The sequence below is a fragment of the Crocuta crocuta genome, unplaced genomic scaffold, assembly GCF_008692635.1.
Source record: "Crocuta crocuta isolate KB4526 unplaced genomic scaffold, BGI_CrCroc_1.0 scaffold160, whole genome shotgun sequence".
NCBI classification, from domain to species: domain Eukaryota; kingdom Metazoa; phylum Chordata; class Mammalia; order Carnivora; family Hyaenidae; genus Crocuta; species Crocuta crocuta.
In genome coordinates, this window is record NW_027527591.1 from 5,840,704 (window position 1) to 5,861,143 (window position 20,440).

Below are 20,440 nucleotides of genomic sequence, written 5' to 3' on the forward strand. Positions count from 1 at the left end.
GAAGTATGCTGTAGATATAATTGCTTTAAGTTTAATCAGTCAATTAACTAATTTAGAAAGAGCATGTAGGGGAGGAGCAGAGAGAGAGGGGGGAAGAGAGAATCCCAAACAGGCTCCATGCTGTCATTGCAGAGCCCCATGCCGGGCTCAGTCCCATAAACCATGAGATCATGACGTGAGCTGAAATCAAGAGGTGGACACTTAATCGACTGAAACATCCAAGTGCTCCTGTAGATAGAAGTTTTTGATCCTTCTTTTCACCTACATTAAATGGTGAGTATTTCCCCTGTCATTAGTTTCCAAACTATTATTTTTAATGGCCTCACTTTCGTCCTTTTAAGGAAGTATCATAATTCGTAAACAATTCCTCATATCATTGGACATTTTGGTTATTTTCAAAATTTGCCCCCCCAAAAAAATTCTGTAGTCAACATCCTTATACATGCATCTGTCTTAATATTTTATTAAGATAAATTTGCTCAAAACCATTCAATCAAAAGTTGTGAATTTTGTTAACCCTCAAAATTCAGAATGCCAAATTGTGCTCCAGAGGGTTATCTCAGAGCGTGCCCAGCACTACTGCTATATGAGGTAGCCTATCACCTACCTTCAGATCACCAGCCTAAAGATGACTTTAAAAAGTCTTTGGAATGGGGGCACTTGGCTGGCTGGGTTGGTGGAGCATGTAACTCTTGATCTTGGAGGATGTGAATTTGAGCCCCATGTTGAGTGTATTTGTAAAAACAAAAAAAAATCTTTAAGTCTTCGTGATGTTAATTTTGGAAGTAACCACCTCAAACTTTAAAATTGTAGAAAGTAAATGAAAGAGATACTGTTTCCATGGGCTTGTGATCATCAAACTTTTGGGAGAAAAAAACCCAGAATTATTAGTTTTACCTACAGAGAGTAGAAGGGATCAATTTAAATCAGACCAGTATTCACTTATTAATTTCTTTTGTAATCTTCTAATCTTGTCTCAGACACCCACCAGCATATTTCTATCTCAATCCCAGACCCTATTTCTAGGGTCATTTTGTCACTTTCCAACCTAAATATGTTTTATAGTTCTTTCCTTTAAAGGAAAAACTACATGTTAACATTGCAGTTAGATCCCATTTATTATGCCTGTGTCACATTTACCTAACAGGTTGTATCAACAGATCTTTAAAGTTAGAGGATTTGAGTATCTGGATGTATATCTTTAATACAGTACAAAGACTTTTAAAATAAGCACAAAGATATCAGGTGTCAATTCATCTGTCTTCTTCAAGACAGATTTCACCTTTCCAAGGCAAAGGAACAAACAATACAATGTGTTGGTTAGTCATCTAGATTTATTCGACACTTGAGATCTAGTAAAATTCCTATGTTCTCGTAGTTAGAACACAAAGACCTATACTCTTAATTTTATTTCTTTTGGCTGCTGAGGCCAGACTGATGTTTTAAAAAGCACAAATTTGATGGCATTTCTCATGTGCCCATATTCCCTAAACTCCTATATCTTACATCCCTTCACCTTCCTCCCATTGATTTTAAGCTAAAAACTAAAAGTTGTACTGACTGAGAGACACCTGGAAGGCTCAGTTGGTTAAGCATCCAACTTAGGCTCAGGTCATGATCTCATGGTTGATGGGTTAGCCCCTCATGGGAGCTCTGTGCTGACAGCTTGGAGCCTGGATCCTGCTTCAGATTCTATGCGTGTGTCCCTCCTCTGCTTGCACTCTCTGTCTCTCTCTCTCTCTCAAAAATAAATAAACATTACAAAAATAGATATTATCCTTAAAAGTTGTAATGACTTAGAAAAGTTCTGCATATTTTGGGGCCCTCTGAGCACCTCTCCAGTTTCATCTCCCCACCCCTACATTTTCCATGCTCTAGCACTCATTTCTTTCTGCTCCCCACAAGACTAAGCCAGGTACCCACCCTCTGAAGACTTAAACCTTTACTTTAAGGAATTTATACCTCTCATTCCTAAAGACCCATAGAAGTCTTTGCTCATATGTCGTCTCATCCATAAGGCCATTCTTGATCACTTACCATTTCAGCCTCATCCCCATGCTGGCACTCCAATCCGCCTCTCTTGCTTTATTTTATTTCAGAGCATTGCATCAGCACCTGACATCCTATATATTTTACTTTTATTTTTTGTTTGTTTGCTATAATGTAAGCTCAGGAGTGGGGGTGGAGAACCTTTTATTGTTTCCAGCTGTATTTCCAGAATCTGTAACAATGTCTGCATTTGATAAATACTCCATAAATGTTTGTTGAATGATTGGCTGATAAACTGAATAATACAACAATGGATGTGTGATGAAGAGATTGATGGGGGGTAGTAAGGCAGGTCATGAGCTCTTTTGAATGGAGCATGAGAGGAGCACCTGGGTGGCTCAGTCGGTTGAGTGTCTGACTTATGCTCAGGTCATGATCTTGTGGTTTGTGGGTTTGAGCCCTGTTTTGGGCTCTGTACTGACAGCTCAGAGCCTGGAGCTGTTTTGGACTCTGTGTCTTCCCCTCCCTATGCTCCTCCCCTACTCATGCTGTCTTTCTCTCAAAACTAAATAAACATTAAAAAAAAAAAAAGAATAAAGCTTGAGAAAGTGTCACAAGACTGATTACACAGTGTTGGGAGAAGGTAATGAAGTAATTGAGCTTCGCCCTCAGTCAACTGTGTGGCCTTGAAGAAGTCATTTCATGTTTCTATGACTGTTTCTTCACTTGGTAATAAAGATAATCTGTCCTTTCTACTGCGAGTAGTATCAGCAGAGATAAGAGGAGGGAAGGAAATTGCAAGCACTATGCAAAGTTAAAGGTTTTTTAAATGTCAATGTGTTCTACGCTGTCCACCCGAGTACAATAGAGTATTCCCCAAAGTAAAATTCTTACGTAATAATTTTCAGTTTAGCTTAGATATTAATGAGTTCAGAAATTCTGATCAGTGGCTGATCTAGGAGAAATGATGAGGAATATTACTATTTGGTAATGTGATAATAGGCAGAAACACATCCCTGATATCTGTTGACATAATAGTACTGATCATCATCTAAGAGATTGATGATTTTGCCAAGTGATAATACTAAAAGTTCATTCATTGGTTCAGCAAATATTCTGCAAGGTGATAAGCCTCCTCCCTTTCAATGTGAATTCATGCACTTTAAATATAATAGTTTACACTGAGAATATTTTCACTTACAAAAAACATAACTGAAAGCCAGGTGCCAAATACCACCACTGTTATTAAATATTTTGGGAAGTTCTTGCAAATATAATTAAAAAATTAAAACAGTGAAACAGACAAAATTACTTTCATTTGCAGCTAATATGATTGTAAATCCCCAAGAAAGTTTAAGTAACTCTTGCAAAAACTGTTAGAAATAATAGGCTTTGAATGGTGGGAAATAAAATATACATGCACAAATTAATAGCTCTGTACTATGATAACAATAGCCAGCTAGAAACTTTGTTAAAATCCCATTTACAGAACCTGTAAAAATTATTTTAAAGAGAAACTAGAAAGAGTGCCTGGGTGGTTCAGTCGGTTGAGCGTTCGGCTTTGGCTCAGGTCATGGTCTCGTGGTTTGTGGGCTTGAGCCCCAAAATTTATTTATAACCTTAAAATCAATACTTGCAGTGTCTTCCTGGTCATTTGCAGACATGTGCAGAGTGGCAAAATATTTGAGTTGCCTACTGCACAGCTGAGGTCAAACTGAGAGTCTTTCTGCCTTTTTATTTCAGCTATTATACCAGAAAAATGTCCTTTTCACATTTTTGTGCACAATTGCAAATTGCCAGCAAACATTGTGCTGCATTGTTGTCTGCTGTTCCTAAGTGCAAAAAGGCCATTACATATGTGCCTTAATAGGAAAATGTGCCTCAACTTTCGTTCGCGCATGTGTTATAGTGCTATTGACCATAAGTTCAATGTAAACAAATCAACAGTATGTATTAAATAAGGTGTCCATAAACAGAGACACACATAAAACAAAGTTATATATTGAGTGGATGACAAAAATGATCTGACCAGAGACCAACGAGAACCGAACACTGTATTTCCTCTTGGAGCCATGGGTCAGTCTTCACTAAGTCACAGTGACTATGTAAAACATAATGCCCATCAATGAGAAATGCATTTTTGAATAGAATCACAATGGTTTTAAATTTTGATAAAATGATTTTGAAGACATTTTGAAATAATAAATTGTACAAGAGTATTTTAAATTATAAAATTGAAGAATAGTGGGAAGGGATGTTTTTCAACAGATATTAAAACTTACTGTAGAACCACTATGACCAAATAGTATTGTATAAAAAAAGAATGGACATGTAGATATGTGGATAAAAATACACAATTTAATTATTGATCCAAGCATAAAGGGGAACCTAATATATGATAAAGGTGGTGTTTTGATTCACCCAGAAAAGGATGCAAAGTTGTCTATCCATCTGAAAGAAAGCAAACTGGCCCTTATTTCATCCCATTAACTAAATTCCAAATTGTTTGAAATTTAAATTTAAGAACAACTGTATGTGTCTTCCTGTCTCTCTGCCCCTCTGCTGCTCACACTCTGTCTCCTTCTCTCAAAAATAAATAAACACTTAAAAATCTATAATAAAAAAGGGGGCACCTGCATGGCTCAGTTGGTTAAGGTCGTGATCTCATGAGTTGGAGCCCCACATTGAGCTCTGTGCTGACAGCTCAGAGCCTGGAGCCTGCTTCAGATTCTCCCTCTCTCCCTGCCTCTCCCCTGCTCGTACTCTGCCTCTCTCTCTCTCAAAATAAACATTAAACATTTTTTAAATTTTGTAAATGTAAAAACAATTTAAAATAAAAATATTAAGCCTGGGGTTGGAAGAGATTGTCCTAAGAAAGACAGAAAAGGCACTGTGAAGTAATAATATGCAGATATAGGGGCACTTGGGTGGTTAAGCCTCTGACTCTTGATTTCAGCTCAGGTCATGATCTCACTCAGTTGTGAGATCAAGCCCCACGTTAGGCTCTGTGCTGAGTGTTGAGCCTGCTTCAGATTCTCTCTTTTCCTCTCTCTCTCTCTCTCTCTACCCCTACCCCCACTCACCCACTCTCTCTTTCAAAATAAATAAGTAAACTTTAAAAAATAATAATACACAGATATATATATGTTATGCACACTTAAATATTTTTCTGTGGTAAATGATATAAAGAAAGTCAAAAGATAAACTTAGAAATAAAAATATTTTCACGAATAAGACAAACTATGTGATAGAAAAGCCCTTGCAAATTGATCAGAAAAACTCAAAAAGAAGGAGACGGACAGAGAAGGGGAAATGAGGAAGAAGAATATGAGGAAGGAGAAGAGAGTGAGGAGAAAAATACACCAAATATATAAATAGGCAACCATAGAAGAAGTATTGCAAATGGCTATTAAACACCCCAAAATATTCTCAGTCTCACTAGTGGCTAAATTAAAAATTAAAGGAAGAATGAGCTACCATCATTCTATAACAGAACGGCAAAGAGTGAGCGAATAACCACAACCAATGCTGCTAAATATGGAAGAGAATAGGTGCTCTGAAATTTAGTAGGAACACAATTAGCTACAGACTCTGCAGAAAATAATCTGAAAAATGTCCGTTTGTTTGTTCATTCAAATAACCTGTAACTAACACTCTTCTGGGCTCTTAGATACATCAGTAAACAAAAGGGACAAAGATCTATCTCTGCTTTCAGAGAGCTTTCATTCTAGTGGCGAGACTAGACGATGAAAAACAGGCATATTGTTGAATTCTATAGTATATGAGAAGTTATAAATACTAAAGTTAAAGAAAAAAGAAGGACCAGGTAAGAGGTACCAAGACTTAGAGGGGGAATTGGTAGCACATTTAAATAGGGTGGTTACAGTGGACCTCTGTGAAAAGTCACATTTGAACAATGCTTTGAAGCAGGTGAGGGAGTGAAGCCCACAAGTATCTGAGAAAAGCCCTGCAAATTGAGAAGACAGGCAGCTGGAAGTGGAAGTGTGCTCAGCAGATCCAAAGAACAGCAAAGAGGCCAGTTTGGCAGAACACAGCAAAACAGACCAAAGGGATGCAGGGCTGGGGGCAAAAGTAGAAGCGAGGCCATATCATAACTTCCTTAATGTTCTTCTAGTGTTCCTAGTTTGAATTTTGAGTTTAAATTTCAATCCATTTTGGAATTTATTTTAGCAAGGGTCTGGCTTTGCTTTCTTTTAGACGTATAGCCAATTTTGCTCTCTTTTCCCCACTTCCTTAAAGCTACCAACTTTGTCACCTATTAGATTTCCTTATATACTTGGGTTATTTAAGAGACTTTATATTCTCATCCTCAGATCTTATGGGTCAGTTCCATCTCTACTAAACTATATGGGCATGGCGATACTATAGGGAGGAGCAGGAGAAAGTAACTATCATCTGAAATGGGGAGGCTGTTGCTGGAGCAGGCCTGGCGGGGGCGGGGGGGGGCGGAGATGATCAGGAGTTCAGTTTGGGATAGATTAAGATTGAGATATCTCAGACATCCATGTGGAGATTTTGAATGGGCAGTTGCCCATTCATGGCTGGAATTGGGGGCAAGTCTCCTGGAGGTAGAAATTTAGGAGCTGTTGACACAGATGGCTCTTTGAGCCATGCCATTGTGTGGGATCACCAAGGAGAGTGTAGACAGAGAAAAAAGGTGGATAGGGGACTGAACCCTGCAACAGTCCACATTACAAAGTTGGAGAGCAGAAAAAAAGCCAGCAGGGGAGACTGAGAAAGATGAATGATCTGGGAGGAAAAGGAAGAAAATGAGGACTCCTGGAAGATAGGTGAAGTGTTTCAAGGAGGAGGGTGTGGTCTGCTCTGTCAAATGCTGCTGCCAGGACAAGCAAGAATTGGCCTTTGGATTTTGCAGTGACGGAACCATTGATGACCTCACAAAGAGCAGGAGACAATGGAGCTGAGGAATTGAAGATACCAAATAAAATTCTTTCCAGGATTTGTGACAGCAGAGGGAGCAAAGAGTTAGTGTGCCTAAAGTGGAGAGAATGTTTTGTTATGATGGGAAAAATAACAGCATGTTTGAGTACTAAAGGGAATGATCCTATGGAAATAAAATCACCACTACGTAGTAAATAAGGACACACATTATAGCACTGGAGGGTGCGGAGGGTGCGGCAGTAAACCAGAAACAACCCAAGGGTCCACCAGTAGAAAAATGGTGAAATACACATGATACAGACATACGACAGAACATAATAAATCCACTTAAATGAACAAATTTAAGTACATATCTATTATATTAGAGGGCATTCAACACCCTACATTAGCAAAAAGGGCAAGTGGCAGAATAATGTGTAGAAAATGATGTCATTTTTGTTCCCAAAATAAATTCAATATACATTTGATGTTTGTATGAATACTTAAAATGGTATGGAACAACTCGAGGTCATCAAAATGATCTCAGACAGGACAGGAAAAGAGTGTGTCACTCAAACATATGTGACAAAGAAGTTACAAGTTCTCCCCAAATGTTCCACTGCTTAAAGACATAATTAAGTATATCACAGAATAAACTTCATTCCCTGTGCCCTCATCACATTCTGTAGAAATAATCACATTGTGTCAATAATGATTGCAGATTCATCTCTTTGTTAAATGTGAACTCTCTGTGAGCAGGGAGTTCTCTGCTTCCATTTTTTATTTTTTATCTGCAACAACTCGAGATGGCGAGATGCTTTAAAATGGTTTTTGAATAAAAGAATGAAACTAAGTGGAACTGTATAAAATGGAATATGCCTGACCTTAAACTAATCTACTCTATTTTATGTTCTTTCAGACATGACACAGTAAGCACACACTGGCATTTAGAACCCCTGGTTTCTGACCTGAACAGGATGACCTGGGGGTTTGATGCAGTCATCCCTAAATTTCCTTGCATTCTCATTTCTAGATTGTGAAGAAGGAGGGTGGGAAATAAAATCCCCCCTTCCATTATTGGCTAATTCCTCTCTATCACCTAGGTATCTGGATGGGGAAGAAAAGCACAGGAAAAAAAAAAAGTCATGCTACTTGAATGCTATTTTGAATATTAAATTTAATATCTGATTAAGCATTTTCCAAAAAGGCTTTCTTCAATGTCATAAATGATAATCAAATATTATTACAACCTTTTATGAATCTCTGCTTTACAGTAGGATTTCTATTCAGTACAATAGCTCTGAAGCACCAATGTATGGAAGTCCAGCTATACTAGTGGACACAGCAGCCACAGACACTTCCAAACAAGTATCTCCAATGAGATGTCGGACTCAGCAAACTGATAACAGCAGCCCACATCATCAGGTAAGTCCAAAAGAGAAAGGAACCAATATTCAATCAGTCGAGACCACCTTGTAAGGATGCAGTGAGATTCAGTGTGGTATGGGGAATATTTTCAAGATGTGAATGTGATAAACAAAATATTTTTTAAAATAACTTTTTATCTCCAATCATAAAGCATTACATATTTACGCTAGAAAACTTGGAAAAGCCAGCAAAGAACAAAATTGTAATTACAGTCAAATCACAACATAACCGCTATTTTAATATTTTTTATTAAGTTTTTTATTTTAATTCCAGTATAGTGAACACACGGTGTTATGTTAGAGTTAGGTGTACAATACAGTGATTCAACAATTCTATACATTACTCAGGGCTCATCATGATAGGTGTACTCTTTGCTAATATTAATGTTTTAATATTAATGTGTTAGTATTTTGGCATACTGCCTTCCCTGCAAATACTTTTAATATAGTTTACATCAAACTGCAATATGTATTGATTATATAGTTCTATATCAGTGCAGCTTATACTGTGAGTGTTTCCCATTGCCATTACAATTCTTCAAACACGTTGTATAAGTTTTATTTAAGTGGATGTAACATTATTTATTTAACCATCCTTCTGTCATTGGATATTTGAGTTATTTCCAACTTTTGCATGATTTAATATTTTACTATTAAAATCCTTGTACTTTATTCTTTGTACATGGTTCCCCAAATATTTCAGTGGGTTATGTTCTTAAAGTGGAATCACTAGAATGAAAAGTAGGAATGTGGTTCAAACTCTTCATACTTGCTACAAAATTACGATTTAGAAACTATACACCAAACTATACTCCTAGTGAATTCAGGTAACCATCTGGCTTGATCCTTGCTAATACTGTTACCTAATTTTAAATTTTGTTAATTTTATGAGCAGAACATTTTTTATTTGCTTTAATGTCCACTTCTTAATTTAGAAGGCAATTGTATTTTCTCTTCTGGTAGTGTCCTCTGACCAGTTTTACTGGTGCATCAATTTGTTTTATTAATGTTTTTGAACTTTTAAGATTTTTTAGCTATGGGAAACGTTTCTTCATAGTTACTTTCTTTTGATCTTATTTATAACATGACTTGCTGTCTAGATAGTTTTAATTCCTATGAAAGCATTATTATCTTTCCCTTTCTGACTCCTTACCCAGTTTTGTGCTTGGAAAATTTACTGCGTTAAAAATCAAATGACCCTTCAGCTGTATTTGCTTTAACAGGGCTTGATTTTTTGTTGTTTTTTGTTTGTTTTGTTTTGTGTGTTTTATGGGTTTTTTTTGCATAACATGGCTTGACTTTTTTCCGACATTTAAGGTTTAAATCTACCTGGCTTTTATTCTGATGTGTGTTAAGAGGTGAGGCTATTCTCCTACTTTTACTTTTTTACTTAAATAGCCAATTCTCCAGGAAGCCCCCAGTAAAATCCGAACTCGGATACACGACCCATCCTCGCCTCACTCCCCCAGGCGGAGGCAGAACTGTAGTGATGTAGTCAGTGTGGGGGGCGGGGTGCTACACAGGAGGGTCCAGGGCTTTCTCTTCTGCTGCTGTGCTGACATCATTGTTATTTTTATTTTTTTTAAAGTGCTTGCTATTATTAGACAATTATTCTTCTAGAAGAACTTTATTTTTTTTTTTATGTTTTATTTATTTTTGAGAGAGAGACAGCGTGAGCAGGAGAGGGACAGAAAGAGAGGGAGACACAGAATCCGAAGACAGGATCCAGGCTCTGAGCTGGCTGCCAGCACAGAGCCCAACGCCGGGCTCCAACCCACAAACCGCGAGATCATGACTTGAGCCCAAGCTGGATGCTTAACCAACTGAGCCAGCCAGGCACCCCTAGAACTTTAAAACCCAATTGTAATATGCCAAATCAGTCACTAGTATTTTGGTTTGATGCACATTAAACCTATATTTTGAGGTGCAAATATCTGTCAGTAATGGTTGTCTGTAGCTTCCTTCTAACCAGTCTGTTTCGCACGGAGGGCACCCTGGGTGTTTCACATTTGTTGTACTTATTTTGAATAAAGACCTTTCCCATTGTACCATTTTCTTAATGATTGTTGATGGCATATTGGAAAGTTACGGATTTTTGAATAGTTTTCTTGTAAAGGGAAACCTTTCTGAACACTCGTAATAATTTCAAATGCTGGTTGAGTTTGAATCTCTTGCTTCTAAGTAAGCAATCATACAGTTTGGGGGGGGAAAGGATATTTTGGTCTCTCTTTCCAATATTTAAACCTCTCATTTCTCTGCATGTCTTCATTCCTGAGAGAATCCAGATCTTCCAGAACAATACTGAATAATGCAAGAGATGATGGGAAAGCATATTTCACTTAAAATAGGATGAGATTTAATGGGGACGTTTCTCTCATGCTTCTCCATTAAATATGATAGTATTAGTTGTTGGATTGAAATTCCTTTTAATGTGAAGGAAGTAATTTTGTTTTCTTATTCCTATTACATTTGGGGAGGGCTGATATGCAGTCAAAAGTGATTTTGAATTTGTTTATTTTAAATCTCTTTTTAAGCCTCATTTGAAATTGTCTCATGTTTCCGTTATTGGGAATATTGCATTAATAGTCTCTGAGAGTAAACATTCCTGGCATCGCTGAAACTAAAGGCTGTATTTGTTTGTAGTGGATTGTTCTTTAAATTTAACTTAAATTTGATTTGCCAATATTTTTATTTAGAATTGCAACATTTATGGGGCACATGGGTGGCTCAGTCAGTTAAGCGACCGACTTCAGCTCAGGTCATGATCTCACGATTGGTGGGTTCAGGCCCTGCATCGGGCTCTGTGCTGACAACTCAAAGCCTGGAGCCTGCTTCAGATTCTGTGTCTCCCTCTCTCTCCGCCCTTGCCCCCACTCACACTCTGTCTCTCTGTCTCTCTGTCTCTGTCTCTCTCTCTCTCTCAAAAATAAATAAACATTAAAAATTTTTTTAAACATTTCTTCTCAAATTAGATAACTGCTGGTCAGACTTTGGCCTCTTTAATATGATCAATTGCATAGTCTTTCCCGAAGAGTAAAAATGTATCAGGTAAATCTGATGTTTGCAAGTGTGCAGTTCATTGTAAATATTCTTTCCAGCTAAAAACTATGAATGACTACAGTGATACACACAATTAATTATAATATAGTCTATATTGTTCTTTGTGGCATATTTTAGAAGATTCAATATTAACATCTATAAGAAGATACAAACATATCCTCATTTACATGTAGCTGAGCAACATGAATTTTCTCTTACCTTTTGCTCCCCCAAAAGTGGGCAACTCTCTCCACAACAGTACATGCAGCCGGTAAACTGGATTGGCCACCTAGTGGACACAGTCGGCTTTGAAGGGACTGTTCCTAAGTCTAGTCCTAAAAGTAAGCTGGATTCAACTTTGATGTCTTTAAATTACTCCAGTGTATGTAGGTATGAAGTCTCTGCCCCAAAACTTGCCCGTGTAACCTACTTACAGGTGAAGACTTCTTCTGCCCATAGGGGCCTCAACATGGCAACTCAGTATCACACAACGTGATGCTATTCAAAAGTAGGGGGGGAAGGAAAAGCAGTACAACCATACATAAGGAAAATGTCAGGAAATCAGGAAGGGAAGAAGTGAGAGAGAAAGAGAGGTGAAAGAAAAAGAAAATGAAAGAGAAATGTAAAAAAAAAATCCAACGGAATTTTTCATCAAAGGAATTAGAAATGCCACCTTGGTTTGTGTGTGTGTGTGTGTGTGTGTGTGTGTGTGCACGCACAATCTACAAATACTTTATCGTGTTTTCAACCAGTTGTTTGCCCTCCCAAGTGTGACTCCCCTGGTAGGTGTTCCCCTCAATCAGTGTAATCAGTACAGTCTGGTCCTAAGGAAGGTCTTCAAAACATTATTTGTAATGCTTTTCAATCAGCCAAGAAAAATTAAAGTTTCCATGCTGCAGCGGGGAGGGGGAGAGATGTGAGCAGAGGCTGGGCCCTGCAACCGCCCAGTGACAGGCAGCCTGTGTGCACAGTCCCCAGCAGCCCCCCACAGGCCACAAGACCCCGCCCTGCAGAAGGCATTACACGTGTGGGGACACATTCAACAGCTTCTCCATCTCCTGCTTCGAATAAAAGAGGAAGAAAAGCCATTTCCACAGCTGAGCCTTTCTTCCACTCTAACATTCCTTTGTTCCGAAGGAGGAAATTTAAAAGAGGCTTTGCTGTTTGGGTCTCTGTCCTTTATTTCACTCTCCTTTTATTCCATCTCGTCTCTTTTTCATTTTTAGAATTGCCACAGCCTATCTGATTCATGTAGTACATTTCTCTCTTAGATTAAAAAAAAAAACGTTTTTAATTATACAAGTAAGACCTGAATCAATTTGACTTATAAAAAGTTAAAATATTGCAGAGAAAGGCAAAGTCTTTTTCAACCATAATTCCTATCCCAGGTCAGGTCCCTAGTTCCCCAGAGGTGATCTGTTTGGGCTAGATCTTTGCATTTGTTTGCAATATATCTATTCATTTTCAAATATGCATACATGTGTGTTCACGTATGTGTGTGTGCATGTGTATACCCAAAGTGGGCAAATGGCTCCTATCAAATGTAAAACCTGAGACCCCTGCACATATATATGCTCAAGGAGACATTAAAACTTTGTTCACTGCAACGTTGCTTATGCTTTTGAAAAACTGGAAACAGCTTAATGTCCTTCAGTTGAGAATGACTAAATAAACCGTAGTAGCTATTCTACGGCTGTGCCATGGTAGGCCCATATGTGCTAACCTGAAACTACACCTCTCAGGTGTAGAACAACATGTACCACGTGATAACATTGATATTAATACAACGTTCACTGACTCAAAGGCTATGCTAGGCATGCAGAAGCTGTTTGAACATTTGAATGAAGAGACAGACAGGTCCAGGTCACTTGGGCCACAGGGTACACACCAACCAGAGAATGTGACTCTGTGTAGTTCAGTTCCTTCTTCCTGCTTTTCCTCCTTCCTCTTTCAGGCTGTTCCTGTAATGTCCCCAAGGCAGCCAGCCCCTCTTCAGATGGTTTGCAGGAATGACATAAGGCCACAGAGTGTAGCCACAGCTGCTTATCAATGTAGAGTAATGAAATCCAATCTCTCATCCCCAGAAGTGCAAGAGCCAAGGGCTGGTACATGGTGCCCCAGGAGCCTGGGCCAGTCTGAGTCAAGTCAAGACCTGCACCTGGGTGCCGGTCAGGGAGGGGAATGTGACATGAGGGGCAAAACTTGGTAGGAAAAATGTAAATGAGAGCAGAGCTGATCACTATTAATTCAAACAGCCTTGGTGAATCCAAAGAGAAGCGATGNAGGGAAAGATTTCTTGAGTCAAGGGGAAGTCAGTGACCCAACTGCTTTTCATAGATGCTGTTGGGGAAGGAGGTTTTCTGGGCAGCAGTCTAAGTCAGGCAAAGGACTATTGTAACTTACTTTTAAAGCCTAAAAATCTTGTTCATGTTGAAATCCTTTTTAAAGAAAAGCATCATGCAAAAATGGGATTGTGAAGTTGCCCTGTGAGCGTATGAACATCTGCATCATTGTAAATGACCATGAACCCAAACACCACTCACTTCTTGAAATAGACTGTAGTATATATAATCTACATTATATATATTAGAATACATATATATCTCATTATCATGTTCCTATGATGAATAGTAAGGAGTGTGGGTTAAATTCAAGCCAAAAGCTAAAAACTTATTGTCTGTATTTCTTGCTTCTCCAGACTGTGGTCAGGATCAGGAATGAACTGTGGAGAACTCACGAATCATTTAACGCCCTCCACAGGGATAGAAGGTAGGACCCATGTGTGAATGCACTAACACTGACACCAGAGACAAACCAAAAGCATTTCTTTTGCTTTTATAGGAAAACTTTCTACAAAGATATCACTATGCTTTTTTTTTAAATTAAGAAGAAATTCCTTAAAAATAGTAATACTAAGCATAATATGAAGGTAAAAGGAGGCTTTGGTTCTACTTAAGTTAAGCATAACAGAAATCATCAGGCTAATTCCATGAAGTTTGGGGAATGGGGATAGTGACCAGCATTTGACACCACTAGTGGTTATAATAAGCACAACATTGTCTAGAAAACTGTCCAGAGATGACTTCTGAGGATATATCTTTGTTGTCTGCTATCAAATCCCTGGACTGACTGCTCTCTGAAAAACCCATCATAAAGATATATTTGAAACTCCAATTATAATCAAAGTCATTAGAGTCAGACTCCCATTTCATCTGAGGGTGATTGCCTATAAGTTTGAGGACTCTCCTTCAGAGATGCCCACTTGGGTGGGAGCCCAAACTAGACTCCAAGACCTCTTCAAAATCTATAGTAATTAGGAAGTCCAATGGTTCTAACATTGAGAAATCTCGTTGTATTTGCCACCAGCGATTTGATTTCTACAAATTCCACAAATATGCCAGCCATACTGATAAAAGAATAAGATTGTACTTTACTCTGCCAATTTTAATTGCATACATACTCTGTAACCGGGGCTATTTTAGGCCTGTGCCTGGGAATGTGGCAACAAGCAAAACAGAAGAAAAAAAATTTTCCAGAATAAAGAGACAATAAGCAATCATTAAGTAGTAAAATAAGTAATGTATAAGTAAAATAATATGTAAAATATGTCATATGCCATATAATGTGACTGTCCAGAGGTTTGAAGGCTGGAGACGAAGTCTTAAATCTAAGATTTTATCAAGCTCTGTCACAATTAGACATGCAGAAAGCCATGAAGACAAAAAAGGGGAGGAGATGTGAGGCGCTGGAGGCCGGGTTGGGGGTCCTGTTTTGCAATTTCAAGCAGAGCAGTCGGGGAGTCAGGAGGGGAAGTTAAGATGACAGAATAGTAAAGGGACCCTGGGCTTGTCTCAGCTAGATCGATATCGAACCATTTTGAACACACTGGAAATAGATCTGACGATAAACAGAACAACCTGCGTAATTTGAGGGAGAGAACACAGCAGGGATGTGGCAAGGCGAGGTGAACTGGGGGAGACAAGAAGTGGGAGCCCTTTTCGGAGAGAGGAGAAAGAGGGAGAGAGCAGGGCATTGAGTTTACACGAGAAAGCACTCCCTCCCCCCCAAAGCAGCTAGAGAGAAAGAGTGAAAACAGGCACAGGGGACTGCACAAGAAACCTGTTCCCCCAAACCATTGACGAGGGTGGAGAGAAAGGAGAGGGTTTCAGTACCACCAGGTTTTTATCAACAGCAGAGCACAGGGTCTGAACTTTCAGAGGCCAGCCGCAGTGCAGTGAGAGGATCCCCGGGGTCTCACAGGGAGCAGTGGCTCCCCTGCTTGGCGTGTATTTGGTAGAGGTGGTGCAGCCTCTCCGTGGGCAAAAGACCCCACCGGTGCCATCAAGCCACCACATTCACCAGTATAGGAACAAAGACACCAGCTGGGGCAGCAAACCCTGACCCCCGCTGTGTGTTGTGATTTACCATAAATTCTGTTCTGTTGCCACTGCGCGGTAATATGACCATTTTCTGGGACAGGCCAGCACCAGCCACAACATGGGGAGACCCTCCCCCAGAAGACCACTGTGGGTCCCAACAGCGGGAGTCTCTAAATTGTGGATTTTTGAAACACAGCCGGGCCTGAGATAAAAATTTTGGACAGAGGCACCTCCTGGTAGGCAAACAGCTTGGACACAGACAGGGGGAAAGTGGGGACACAGAAGGGGTGACTGAACACGCACCTGTGAGAGTGTGAACTTCCTGTTCTGGAGACTAGAGAGAATGGTGAAGGCGTTTTCCCTGTTAGCCCAACAATGACTGACCCCAGTGAGCTATACAGCGCCACCAGGTGGAGAATGGAGCCGTTACACCAAGCCCTGCCCTGCTGTGACCTCCAAACACATCTCCGCTGGGGCAAGTGGGCCTGAGAACCAGAGTAGCAGGTCCCTCCCTTAGGAGACCAGCATAGATCCCTTCCACGAGTTTAGTCTACTGACCATAGACTCCTGCAAAATTTCAGCTCTATGAGAAACTGGATCTAGCTTCATTTGGGTTTTTTTGCTTGCTTGTTTGGTTGTTCCTGCTTCTGTTTGTTGTTGTTGCTGTTGTTGTTGTTGTTTTTCTTTTGTTTCTTGGATACAGAAAGAGCAAAAATTTTTGTAAGAAACAGCCAGCGATTTAATTTTTTAATTTTAAATTTTTTTCTCTCTTCTTCTCTCTTCTTTCTGTCAAGCTTCTCTTAACAAGCAGACCAAAACACACCTAGGATCTAGCTTCCCTTATTTGATTTTTTTTTCAATGATTTTTTCAATTTTTCAATTTTATTTTATTCTATTAGTAGTATTATTATTGTGTTGTCTTCCTCCAAAATGACAAGATGGAGGAATCTACCTCTAAAGAAAGAACAGGAAGAAATGACAGCCAGGGATTTAGTCAATGCAGATATAAGTAAGATGTCTGAACTAGAATTTAAAACAACAATTATAAGGATACTACTTATGATTGAAAAAGCATAGAAGACACCAGAGAATCCCTTTCTGCAGAGATAAAAGAACTAAAATCTAGTCAGGCCAAAATTAAAAATGCTATAACTGAGAGGCAAACCTAAATGGAGGCCATAGAAAATGAAGACGGATGAGGCAGAGGAGTGAATTTGTGGTAAAGAAGATAAAATTATGGAAAATAATGAAGCTGACAAAAAAGAGGAAACGAAGGTCAGGGATCATGAAGGCAGACTTAAAGAACTAAGCAATTTATTAAAATGTAATAATGTTCAAACCATAGGGTCCTAGAAGATGAAGAGAGAGAAAAGGGGGGTAGAAGATTTATGTGAGCGAATTGTAACTGAAAACTTCTCTAATCTGGGGAAGGCCACAGACATCAAAATCCAAGAAGCACAGAGAGCTCCCATTAAACTCAAAAACAGCCAGCCACCACCAAGCCATATCATAGTCAAATTCACAAAATACACAGACAAGGAGAGAAAGCAACAAGGGAAAAAGAAAAGTCTTTAACCTACAAGAGAAGACAGATCAGGTCAGTTCACAGCAGATCTGTTCACAGAAATTTGGCAGGCCAGAAGAGTGGCAAGATATATTAAACATGGCTGAATTGGAAAAATATGCAGCCAAGAATATTCTATCCAGCAAGGCTGTCTGTCATTCAAAATAGAATGAGAGCTAGAGAGTTCCCCCAAACAAATAAAAATGAAAGGAGTTTTTGACCACTAAACCAGCCCTACAGGAAATTTTAAGGGGGACTCTTTGAGGGGAGAAGAAAAAGACCAAAAGCAACAAAGATGAGAAAGGACCAGAGATCATCACCAGAAACACCAACACTACAGATAACACAATGACACTAAATTCATGTTTCAATAATCACTCTGAATGTAAATGGACTAAATGCTCCAATCAAAAGACATAGGATATCAGAATGGATTAAAAACAACAAGATTCATCTATGTGCTGCCTACAAGAGACTCATTTTAGTAAAGACACTTGCAGAGTGAAAGTAAGGGGATGGAGAACCATCTATCACACTAATGGAAATCAAAAGAAAGCCAAAGTAGCCATACTTATATCAAACAAACTAGATTTTAAAATAAAGACCATAACAAGAGATGAAGAAGGGCATTATATCATAATGGGGTCTATATACCAAGAGGATCTAACAATTGCAAATATCGATGCCCCCAACTTAGATACACGCAAATATCAAAATCAATTTATCACAACCATAAAGAAACTCATTGACAGTGATACCATAATAGTAGGGGACTGTAACACCCCACTTACACTAATGGACAGATCATCTAAGCAGAAAATCCACAAGGAAACAAGAGCTTCAAATGACATAATGGACTGGATGGACTTAACAGAGATATTCAGAACATTTCGTCAAGTAGGGCAGTCAGGGATGGCCTCACTGAGAATGCGGTGTTGAGCAATGACTTTAAAGATGTGAGTGGGTGAGGAGAGGAAGGAGGGTTCCGGGAAAAGGGACCAAAAGAGCAGACTCTCAGGGGAGGACATGTCTGGTGTGTTGAGAGTAGCCAAGAGCTCTGTGTGGCAGGCAGTGAATGAATAAGAGGAGGCAGAGGGCAAGTCAAAGAGGAAAGGGGATCTTGGCCAACTCTTGGGCCTTGTCTGCCTCTGAAGGACTTTGGCTTATTGTAAACAAGGAAAGGGAACCACTAGAGGACTTTGAGCAGAGGGACATGACCTGGTTTATGTTTTGAAAGGCTTGCCCTGACTGCCTGGTTCATTCTTAAACCAATAAACAACTACATTTAGGAAGAGAAGCCAAAACAGACCCACAATTTATGAATTACCTGCCTCATTGTTCCCTGCCTATCCTGGTCAGGTGTTAGGTGTTTAGCCATGTGTGTATATTGTCATTCTAAATGGAGTGATTTCAGACAAAAGGAAATTTAAAAGGTCAATATTCAAATTTAACTAGCTAGTGAAAGTATGCTGTTAAAAGTAACCCATAACATGCATGATGAGTTTTCTAAAACACCTCTAACGCCTATGAAATGCTTAATGGAATTGTGTTTATATAAGAGACATAAAGGGCAGTGGAATATGGTAAAGAGTCAAACAGTATAAAACAGCACTGATCAATGTTAAGTAATAGTCAAGGCACAGGCTTCTCCAGCATCTTTTCCCAGAGAGAGGACTCCCAGTACATCTTGTTAGGACTCTAGTCAGTGTGCTGGCCTCTTGGCCTTCCGACTTACTCAAACCTGTCCTCTTTGCAGATTCCTTAAAAAACGGTTAAACAGATACAAAGACAAGTTGCAAGCCTTATGTGCCTCCCAGAAAGAAAAAAGTTGCCAATTTGAAACAAAGATTCACCAACTCACAGCCAAGCAGGATAGTCTGTGGACCCAGCTACAGCAGATGGGGCAGCATCTGCAGGTATGAACATGCGAGAGACACTGGCCATCTGGAGCATCCAGAAATCTGGCCTCAAATCCTCTGGCCAGTGGAAGGACTTCTGCCGGAAGCTTCTCACCTCACTTTGATCAGCCTCTTCCCTGACTCCTCTCTCCATTCCCTCACTCCTCCACTCACACCCTCCAGACTGTGTCCTTCCCCTTTCTGAAAGCAATGCCACTGGGAGAATTGGTGGCTGGTACAGTATCAGGGCCATTTAGAAACTATCGATCTAGAGCAAAGCGGTCCTTTACAGCATTGACTCATAGTCTTTTGGTCTCTGCATCCTTTTTATATTCTTAACAAAATTTGAGCATCCCAAGGAGCTTTTGTGGGTTATATCAGGCTCTTTACCATGATCAAAAATAAAAGTGAGAAGTGGCTTAAAAGTTTATTACTTAATTTAAAAATATAATAAACCCATTATATATGTGATGATTTTAAACAGTAACTACATATTTTTTTAAAACCTTAGTTAGAATAGTGGCATTGTTTCACAGTTTTTAACAAATTGCTTTAATATCTGGCTTAATAAAAGACATCACATAACTGCTTCGTTCAATCCATTGCAAGATGTTTTATTGAAGTATATGAAGAAATTTGGCATTACAGAGATTTGCAGTTGAAAAAGAGAAGACTGTGTTGATAGTCTTTTCAAACCATTAAAGGTCTTTTTCTTTAGTAGTACACCAAAACATGACAGGGGATTACTCTTTTTCTTTTCTTTTCTTCTTTTCTTTTCTTTTCTTTTCTTTTTTCTTTTCTTTCCTTTTCCTTTCCTTTCTTTTCTTTTCTTTTCCTTTCTTTCTTTTCTTTTCTTTTCCTTTCCTTTCCTTTCCTTTCTTTTCTTTTCTTCTTCCCTTTTCTTTCCTTTTCCTTTCCTTTCTTTTCTTTTCCTTTCTTTCTTTCCTTTCCTTTCTTTTCTTTTCTTTTCTTTTCTTTTCTTTTCTTTTCTTTTCTTTTCTTTTCTCCTACATCCAAGTTAGTTAGCGTATAGTGCAACAATGATTTCAGGAGTAGATTCCTTAATGCCCCTCACCCATTTAGCCCTTCCCACCCCCACAACCCCTCCAGTAACCATCTGTTTGTTCTCTATATTTAAGAGTCTCTTATGTTTTGTCCCCCTCCCTGTTTCCATACCATCTCTGCTTCCCTTCCTTTGTGTTCATCTGTTCTGCGTATTAAAGTTCTCATATGAGTGAAGTC

The 20,440-nt window shown here is 39.0% G+C and overlaps 1 protein-coding gene across 1 annotated transcript in view; it reads left to right on the plus strand.

Moving 5' to 3' along the window:
* DYTN (dystrotelin) overlaps window positions 1–20,440 on the plus strand; it is a 52,795-nt gene that overhangs the window by 24,236 nt on the left and 8,119 nt on the right. The window contains exon 11 of the mRNA XM_077771503.1: window positions 19,057–19,216. Within this exon, the coding sequence (XP_077627629.1) occupies window positions 19,057–19,216 (160 nt within the window). The remainder of the gene's footprint in view (window positions 1–19,056; window positions 19,217–20,440) is intronic.